Source organism: Monoraphidium neglectum (genome assembly GCF_000611645.1).
Source record: "Monoraphidium neglectum strain SAG 48.87 unplaced genomic scaffold scaffold01913, whole genome shotgun sequence".
NCBI classification, from domain to species: Eukaryota; Viridiplantae; Chlorophyta; class Chlorophyceae; order Sphaeropleales; family Selenastraceae; genus Monoraphidium; species Monoraphidium neglectum.
In genome coordinates, this window is record NW_014011715.1 from 2,249 (window position 1) to 11,847 (window position 9,599).

Sequence of the window (9,599 nt, forward strand, 5' to 3'; positions counted from 1 at the left end):
GCCTGCAATGTGGCGGCTGGCCGCCCCGCCTCCGCCGTGTGTCTGTTTCATGCGTGCGCCATCTTTTTTCCTAATCAGTTGTGTGAATGGGCATCTGTATGTGCCTGGGGCTTTGAGGTTCCAATCAGTGATTGATGGTGCCTCCACCACGCCTCGCCCTCCCCCCCGCGCCGGCCTCGCGGCCGCCGCCCCTCCCGTGCTGCGCTGCTTGCCGTTGCAGCGGGCGCGTGGGGGGTGAGGGGGGTAGAGGGTTGGGGACGGCGGCTCCGGCGCGCACCTTGCGTGTCGCCCCGACCCTCTTTGCTGCGCGCTTGCTGCGCTTTGTGCCGTGTTGTGCTAGCTTACGTTTCCCCCCCCCCTTTTGTCGCATCAGCAGCTGTCCTGCTCCGCAGCTCCCCCCACCCCCCTCGGCCGGCCGCCCTATTGGCGGGCCCGGGCGAATGCAGGCGCCGGCTGGTGTGCGCGCGGCTCCCAGTCCGGCCGCGCTTGCGTTTTCATTGTGAACTGGCGCTGTAAATAACATCCTACAAGTGCGAGAGGAGCGAGCCAGCAGCAGGCCGCAGCATCAGGCGATCGATCTTGCAGGCTGGCATTTCATTCTTTGGGGGGGGGATCGCAGCTTCGCGTCATGCTGCGGCGCGCCTGTGGAAAAGCTGCCGGCATCATATGCAAACAAAGCACAGCCGAGGCTGCCAGGGTCATTGGCCAGGGTGGTTCTACAGGCAAGGCGCAACCACCGCCGCGGACTCGCCTCCCCACTTCACCAAGTGATGCAGGTTTGCAATGGCCCAGCAGCGCAATGCAATTTCTCCTGATTGGACCTATCGTGTCTGTTTTCTTTGTGTGTGTCTGGGAAGCATGTTCTGCGTGAGTGCATCCTGATTACAGGGGTTAGCAGTGGCAACGAAATGCAGGCAGCACAGCAGAGCAGGCAGGCAGGCAAGTGGCGCGCTCAGTGCACGATCAATCTCTGCCGGGAGCCAGGTGCAAAGCTGCTCGCAGAAACCCGGGGCCGGCCAGCCGCCGCCCAAGAAACAGCTGTTGTGGTTAGTCAACCCTTCCCTTCACTCTCTTGATACGCCACCAGTGCATCACAATTGGGTGGAATGTGTTGAAATCGGTGGTTGTTGCGCTTAAAGGTTTGGTACAAGGGGCAGTGCGACAAAGGCAGGGACAAAGGTCGGACCAAGCGCCGGAAACAGGGAGCAGAGGCTGCCGAGGCTCAACGCGCGCCGCCGCCACCGCCGCTCGGCGGCTTGCGCACGTGCGCGCTTCGCGAAACTCGACACCGTGTGCAGCTGGATGACTAGAGGCCGGCAAAGGTGCTCGCTGGATTGCGGCTGGCCGCTGCCGTCTCTGGTCCCCGCGAAGCGCCTCAACACAATGCCGGCGGGGCAACTGGTGCAGGCACGCGCAAAATTGCGCGCCAACGTTTCCGCTCTCGGCGCTTCTCACACTCTGGAACACAGGGGCAAAAAACACAAGCGCCGCGGGCGCAAATGGAGGGGCGCCGTGGCACCTTTCGGCTGCGGCCGTGAGGAATGCCGGCCGCCCAAACCACACACAGCTGCTGCGCACGCAGGCGGCGAGACCAAAGGATGCAGACCCACTGAAAGATAAGGCTGGGGTCTGGGCCGAAAAGCAGGCGCGCAACCTCTCATGATAAGGCTGCGGCGCCGGGCGCGCACGCGCGACCGCGCATGCCTCAGGCCCCAGCAAATAGGAGGGGCCCGCTGCTGCGATCTACCCCGAAAGCCCGGGGCTTGCACCGGGGGCTGGGGGAGGGACGCCGGCGGCGAGTGGGTCGCGCTCGCAGGCTCCAGCGGCGCTCAGCGCCCAACTCACTCTCAAACCAAAGGCTGCTGGCTGCTGGCGGCTCCCGGGCCTGGATAAAGGCACCATCACAGCAGCCAACGTCTCGTGACCGCATCAGGCTCGCCGAGGACGCCTCGCTCAGGCGCCCGCGGCAGTCCGGCACGGTCCGAGGTTGCCTCGTTCAACAGATCGTACGATAATCACACCGGGTCACGCCCTCGCTCAGTAGATCCTGTCCAAGACGTAGTCGACCATGAGCTCGAGCGACCGCCGCGCGCGGCTGGCGGGCAGCACAGCCAGCGCGGCGAGCGCCTTGTCCGCCTCCTCGCGCGCCAGCCGCCGCGCGGCCTCGACGCCGCCGGCCGAGGTTACCAGATCGATCGCGCGCTGCAGGTCACCCTCCTCGGAAAACTCCGACTCGATGAGCTCGGCCTGCGCGGGGCACGAGGCGGTTGCCGTGTGGATGAGGTGAGATCAAATCGGGCACATGTACCCACGCCCCTTGAGTGTGTGCAGGGGAGCAACCGCGTGGTGATAGGGATGCCCGGGGGCACCGCGAAGGGTCCTGCGTGGCCATGCCTGGCACATGTGCCGCCGAGCAGCCGCGGCTTTGCCACACCAGGACGCAGACAGCGCCGATGCACAAGCGCGCCCGACCCCTGGCAAACCAACCACACTCGCGACGCGGCCCAGCCGCGCCGCCGCCCGGCCCTCCCTTTGGGACCGTGGGCAGGGCAGCAGGGGACTGGGATTGCGAACACCCTGTGCGGCGCACCAGCTCTGGCGACTGCCGCAGCGCGAAGATGGCGGGCGCCGTGAGGTTCCCGCTGGCCAGGTCCTGGCCCTGCGGCTTGCCCAGCTGCTCCGCGGTCTGGGTGAAGTCCAGGATGTCATCCACCACCTGGGATGACGCAAGGATTTGGGGGGGCCACGGTTGCATTGTTGTCAAGTCAGGTGGGAGTGGGGCGGTGGCCCAAGGGGCGTGTGCGATTTGAGCGCGTCCGGCGCCCGGGGCATGCATGAGCGTGCATGCGCGTGGCGGCTGCGGCTCTCACAGCACTGGCAACCCCCAGGGTACGGCGGATGGCGCTGGCAGCTGTGGTAGCCGGCTGTTAGGGCGCACCAGCCCCGACAGGGAACTGCCAACGACAACTGAACCAGTTGCTTGCTCTGAATCAGGACTCACGGCATCCCTTGCCAAACTGCTGGCCGACAGGTCAACTCTATGGATAGCGAGCCCCCCACAAAGCCAATAAGAAGAGCTGCAGCCCACCTGGAACGCGAGGCCGAGGTGCTTGCCGTAGGCGAACATGGCCTCCTTGGTGGCCTCGTCGGCGCCGCTGAACACGGCGCTGCTGCGGCAGCTGGCGGCGATGAGGGACGCGGTCTGGGGGCAGGGGGTGGGGCAGGGGTGTGGGCGGCGCACGGGTGGTTGAGGAGCGGGGACGGGGGCTGAGGCCTCCGTGCCGGCGACCATAGGGTGTGGGTATCGGGGTAAAGAAGCCAGGACGTTCAACCACCAACACAAAATGGGCGGCTGCATGTGGAGGAAGCACAACGCCGTGCGGCATGCGGAAGGTCGCCCAGGTAGGGCCGAGCAGCTGAGAGGGCTGCCCTTGCAGTCGACGCCCGGCCGGCAGCAGCGGGAGCAGGGTCGTAATGATCAAAGTGCAGGGAAGCTGCTGCCGCCCCGCGTGAAGCTGCTGCCGCACCTTGTAGAAGCTCTTGTCGAGGTACGTGTCCAGCGTGATCTCGGTGTCAAAGAGCGACGCGGCCTGGCTGATCTCACCGTTGGCAAAGTCGGCGATTACCTGTGGGGGGCGGTCGAGGGCGGTTAGGGGCGGTTGGGAGTGGGTTGGGGATGTGGTTTTTGCAGGGTGGAGCTGCGTTTGCTGAGCGGAGCCCCAGCAACCACGGCAAGAGCCTCCAACCCCGTTCGTGTGCATAGTCTAGTGCCTGCCATGATCTTTGCCACCAAAGCAGCCCGCCTGAACCCTGAGCTCCAACCGTCGATCCCTTGTGTTCACGCCCCTTGCAAGAGGGTGCAAAGAACCTAGGTGCAGCCCCGATCTCAAACCCGCTCTTGAGCCAGGCAAACACCTAAAAAGTAACCCCCACCTGGCTGATGAGCTTGATGACCTCCAGGTTGTCCAGGTTGGCGAGGTACCAGGAAGACTGGGCAAACAGGAAGTCACCCACCAGCACCGCCACCTTGGTCCCGAAAACACTGTTCACTGTCTCCTTGCCTGGGGGGTGGGGTTGGGGGAGAGGGGGTGGTCGGTTGATGGGGGAGGGGGCCTAGGGTGCCAGGGTCGAGGGGCGCCAGCAGGGGTTGGGGAGTCTGCAAGGACCACTCAAGCCCAGTCACCAGGAGACACTGCACAGGTGGACATGTGCGTCTTCACATGCCGTCAGACGTGCGCCAGCACAATTCCCATGCCCACAAAGCAATGGATGTTGCTTGCCACACGCCAGAACACGTGCTGCAGGCCCCGAATGTATGCATGCATGCAGCCTGCGAAGCATCGCTTCATGCTATCAGCTCGCCAGGCAAATCAACATGCACCACCACCCTCTGTGAACAAGGCTGCCTTTTCAATCAGGAAACCACACACAAACATCCACACACCGGCTCTTTCTCTCTCAACCACGCGCGTGCACACATGCACACAAGTGCGCTCGCGCCGCGCGTGCATGCCACCCACCCCTCCTGGTGTCGGCCTCGTCCAGCACGTCGTCGTGAACCAGGCTGGCGGTGTGGATCATCTCGATGATTTCGGCCAGGCGGCGCTGGTTGGGCACGATATCTCTGTGGTGCACAGCATTCGGTGGGTGTTGAGTGGTGTGCTTGGGTGAGGGTTGACCAACAAGCTGGGGTGTGGACAGGAGGGGTGCAGGTCTGCGATTGTGCAAAAGGGGGAGGGTTGTTTGGTTAAGGGTGGCAATGCCACCGGCGGCCAAAGACTGCGGTTGCGGCGGGCAGTCCGGGGCCCCGGGCTGCTGGCTGAGTCAGTGGCTGCAGACTGCTGACAGGGCCCCTCGGCCGCATGGACGCGCGAGGCAGGCTGCACTGCACATGCACACGCTGCCAACGCACGTTGGTGTGTCCCCGAGGCATGCGCAAGGCCTGGAGCGGGTTCGAGGCACACGCTGATGTGGCGCCGCGCAGGCCAGGGGCGGGCCGGCGGCGGGCCCGCCGCCACATGGCGCGGCAGGCCCATGGCGACGCGCTCACGTGAGGCCGCCCAGCTCGGCGGTGGCGCGCGCCATGAGCAGCACGATCATGGGGCGCAGCTTCTTGCCGCCCGCCCCGAAGATCTGGTCGGCGGCGGCAAGGAGCATGGGGTGTCGGTCGCCGACAATGGCCCGCAGGTTGGCGTTCAGCACGCGCATGTCCTCCTCAACGGGCGCCACGATCTCCTGCAGCAGCTGCGCCGGCGTCGGGCGCTGCAGGGACGGCAGCTGCTGCGGCGCGCCGGCGGCGGGGCGCGGCGCGCGGGCGGCGGCGTCCGTGGGCGCGTCGGGCGCGGCGACGCGCGTTGGCGTCGCCACTCGTTGGCGGCGCTGCTGGTGGCGGCGAGCGGCGGCATGCTGGCAGGGTGCAGGCAACCCGTTCAGCATCTTATGCGAGCTAGTTTGGCCGCGACTGGAGGCACACACGCGCTGCTGCCCGGCTTGAAGCATTTTGGCCGCGGGTGGTCGATCGAGGACAAATTATGAGGGTAGCAGGAAAAAACACGAGTACGAGTGAGTAGCACACAATTGAAAGGTGTGGGTGGGGGGAAACAAAGATATTTTATGTCAGGGGGAGCTCCTTGTGCCCCAGTGGTGCCCCAGCAGCACCACTGGGCTTGCGTACAGTGCCCCCTCCCTTGCCCTGGAAGCTCCCAGGTCGCCATATGCAAAGCAAACCCAAGTTTATTACCGTGCCGTGCTCTTCATGCCACGCCTTGGGTTGGCCCGCCGTTGCCGGCGCCACACGCACAGCGTGCATGGCACGTGTGGACGGCCAAGTGCCGAGGCCCCGAAGCAACGGCAACCTCAGAGGGTCCTGCAAGTACAAGAACCTACCTTGAAGACAAAGCGTAGGAGTATCTAGCACGTGGTGCCATGCGTGTGGCACAGCATCGCACAGGCGAGGCAGTTGGCGCCAACACCCGAGAAGGAAACCGCATCAAAAGCGGCTGACGCAGTCGTGTCGAGCCACCGCGACACCACGTACACCAGAAAATTAACTCGTCAATTATAACCACTAGCTTTCGGTCTTCAAAGGCTTCGCGCTGTATTTTTCGTGATCAACCCCGCTGGTCTATGCTCCGCCGCGGCCTTGGCCATCTGTTTAAAGAAACCGTGTTGCTTAAGATGCAGGGACTCCACACCCGGAGCTCGGTGCTCCGCGCGCAGCCATGCAATTGCATTGTCCCGAGGCTGAACCATTCCAGGAGCTTCAGGTGCGCGTGATGAATGCGAATCGCATATGTAGACGCATTATAAAAGCAATTGCGCCCAGGGCCGCCAGCAATGGTGCCACTGCTCTGTTGCACGGCAACAGCAGGCGGCGCCGCATCGCACCCAGCACGAACCGGTGCCCAGGCAGCATTCGGCGGCAGGCGCCTGACGCGCCCGGCAAACGCGCACGCGCCTGCCACACACCTGCAGGTCCTCCACCATCCTTAGCGCCCTCCAGGCCGGCATCGTCGGTCTTCCGAATGTCGGAAAGGTCCGGGCAGATCGACCGGGCAAGGGGTGGGAGGGGCGCAGCCACGGGCGCAACAGGGGTTAATGCAGCCATGCAGTGGGGTAAGGGGCCGCAGCCAGGCGTGGGGTTGGGCTCGCGGCCGTGCATGGGGCGATCGGTCACGGCCAGGCGGGCTCGCTCCAGGGCAGTGGCCGGTGGCGGCGTGGCGGAGATGTTGCTGCTGGTTGCTCTTCGAGTCCCATGGCTCAGTTTTTTTGTGCAGGAGCAATCGCCGCGGACCTGCGCCCCCCCAGCAGCCCAACAGAACCACGCAGCAAGCAGCACCGCACGATGCAGCCGCGTGGCATCGCGCGGCACTACGCGCCCTCTCGCCCCTGGAGACGCGGTCGTCGACGCACACAAATCCGATTCGGATTCTCCCTCACAAGCACATGCAACGCACACGCACACGCACATGCACATGCACACGCACGCGCACACGCACACGCACACACATCCGGGACGCAGTCCACGCTGTTCAACGCGATCGTGGAGAATGGCAAGGCAGCTGCCGCCAACTTCCCGTTCTGCACCATCGAGCCCAACGTGGGCATGGTGACCGTCCCAGACGAGCGCCTGGCGAAGCTCTCCAGCATCAGCGGCAGCAAGGAGATCGTGAGTTGGAAGTCAGGGCGACAGGGGCGGGCGCGGGCGCCTTGATGACAGCGATTGCGGCGATGGCAGCTCTCAGCCCCCTTTCCGAAAGGCAGCTGCTCAGCCCTGTCTAGGTTGCCATACCCCGTCGACCCCTGCATAAACCAGCACTCGCCCCATCTGACCCACCCACCCAAATCCCACCTTCGCGGCAGCTGCCCACCACTGTGGAGTTTGTGGACATTGCTGGCCTGGTGCGCGGTGCCTCGAAGGGCGAGGGCCTGGGCAACAAGTTCCTGGCCAATATCAGGGAGACCGACGCCATCTGCCAGGTGCGCACGTGCACTTGTTTGTGTGTGTGGTGTGTGTGCGTGTGTGTGTGTGTGTGTGTGTGTGTGCGTGCATGCGCGCGTGCATGCGCGCGCACGCACGCGCATGCTCTTTTGTATGTATGGGCTGTGTCACCTGTGCAGCACGGTCATGAATGGGTGGGTTGCCAGCGCCTCTGGCCGCAACGCCCCGCTCGCGCTCCTCGGCGGTCGCATTGGCATTTGGTCGTGACGGGCCTTGTCAGTGCTTCGCAACGCCCTTACCAGGCGGTTGCCTTGTGGCAAACCCACGTGATGGTCAAGTCTATTGACAAATCAACTTTCCGCGCCCTCAGGTTGTGCGCTGCTTTGAGGATGATGACATCATTCATGTCTCTGGCAAGGTGCGCGTCTTCACATCATCAGGAGTATTGGAGACGAGCAGGGCTGTTTTTGAGCAACCATCACCAGGCAGCAGAGCGGCACGTCTGATATTTACTGTATTGCTTGTGTTGGGTTTGCACCTGGCCGGCTTGGCTGGTGCGGCACAGCACGGCCACAGGCAGGCAAAGCTTCTAAGCACCTCGCTCCCCAGCATGCTGAGTACTCCGCATGGTCAGCCACGCGCACGAACAAACGTGCACAGTGGCACATGTTGGCCACGGCACCCCACCCCACCCCAGCAACATGCGTGACATAATGTCCATCACTAACACCCCCTCCCCCCCCCCCGCCAGGTTGACCCCCTGGATGACATCGACGTCATCAACCTCGAGCTGGCTTTTGCTGACATGGCGCAGATAGAGAAGCGGCTGGAGCGCCTCACAAAGGGTGGGCGCGGCGGCAGCGATGCACCTGCCTGACAGCCCGATGGGGTGGCCCGTGCTGCTTGCAGCGCCCCGTTCTCTGACGTGCAGCGCGGCTGCTGCCAAGCGTGGCTGGACAAACGGCGTCGTCGGTCACAAATTCATGTTTTGTACCGTCGCTGCGTTCACAAAATGTTGGGAGCAAGTCGCTATTAACCAGCTCTGTGGGACAGCTTGCCGGCGTGCCGTATCACCTATCTTGTCTGCCAAAACGTGTGCCCAGGCAAGAAGTCCCCTGAGGAAGCTGCCAAGGCGGCCATCGAGAAGGACGCCCTCGACAAGATCGTGGTCGAGGTGCGCAGTAGGGGGCCGGTCCGCTCATGAGCTTTGACCAGGTTGACCAGTGTTGACCATGTTTAACTGTGCTTGACCTTTGAGGGTGTGCTGCATTGGTGCCTAGCTGTGCTTAGTTGCTGTTATTTGAGCTATCAGCCCAACTCTCTCCCGCTGGGGTGGCCGGTACACCCCCCGCTCCTGCATCGCGCGCACTCACACCCACCAAGCGCCAAAAACGCATGTCGCCCCATGGGCGCAGATCGAGGCCGGCCGCGGCGCGCGCAAGGCGGTGCTGAACGCTGACGAGCTGCTGGCGATCAAGAACCTCGGACTGCTCACCCTGAAGCCCCTGATCTACGCGGCCAACGTGTCCGAGGATGATCTGGGCAACCAGGGGGCCAACAACGTGCACGTGCAGGCGCTGCGGAAGCGCGCGGCAGAGGAGGGGGCGGAGGTGGTCGTCGTCAGCGCAAAGGTGCGGGATTGCTCCAGGAGGGAGGGAGGGGAGGGGAGGGGACGGGTGGGGAGGTGAGCGCAGGGCTCGATTGGAGTCTCTCGCCCTGCTGCACGCTGGGGACTGCGCCTGCGGCCTCGTGCGGTCGTCCGGCTCGGGACCGCCTGCGTGTTGGGCAGTGGGGCCCACTGCCGCTGAGCAGAGTGGTGTTTGGGCAGGCGGTAGCCCACATAGTAGCCCTATTATTTAGCGTTGTTATATATGTTCATATACACAAATTTTATATACATACAAGTTCACATATAGTGTACGACATACTAACCTATCTATACGAGTATGTACCGTAGTGTATGATGTATTGACCTGGTCCTCGGACCACCCCCCCCCAAAGGTGGAGTCCGAGCTCAATGACATGCCCGAAGAGGAGGCCAAGGAGTGGCTGGACATGCTGGGGGTGACTGACGGCGGCCTGGAGAACCTGGTGCGCGCCACATACAGGACGCTGGGGCTGCAGACATACTTCACCACGGGTGGGTGGGGGGTGGGGG

General features: G+C 63.8%; 2 protein-coding genes across 2 annotated transcripts; one reads left to right on the plus strand and one right to left on the minus strand.

Annotated features, from left to right (window-relative positions):
* Nucleotides 1-2,037: 2,037 nt before the first annotated feature.
* On the minus strand, nt 2,038-5,436 carry MNEG_9373 (octaprenyl-diphosphate synthase; the record flags this gene model as incomplete). Its single annotated transcript, XM_014042155.1, has 7 exons — nt 2,038-2,247; nt 2,591-2,716; nt 3,089-3,202; nt 3,528-3,626; nt 3,934-4,061; nt 4,521-4,624; nt 5,051-5,436. The coding sequence occupies 7 exons, from the start codon at nt 5,434-5,436 to the stop codon at nt 2,038-2,040; spliced, it is 1,167 nt and encodes a 388-aa protein (XP_013897609.1).
* Nucleotides 5,437-6,221: 785 nt separating this feature from the next.
* MNEG_9374 (GTP-dependent nucleic acid-binding protein D) lies at nt 6,222-9,413 on the plus strand (the record flags this gene model as incomplete). Its single annotated transcript, XM_014042156.1, has 9 exons — nt 6,222-6,266; nt 6,503-6,535; nt 7,022-7,168; nt 7,363-7,479; nt 7,812-7,859; nt 8,193-8,286; nt 8,545-8,615; nt 8,857-9,072; nt 9,399-9,413. The coding sequence occupies 9 exons, from the start codon at nt 6,222-6,224 to the stop codon at nt 9,411-9,413; spliced, it is 786 nt and encodes a 261-aa protein (XP_013897610.1).
* Between the last annotated feature and the right edge of the window lie 186 nt (nt 9,414-9,599).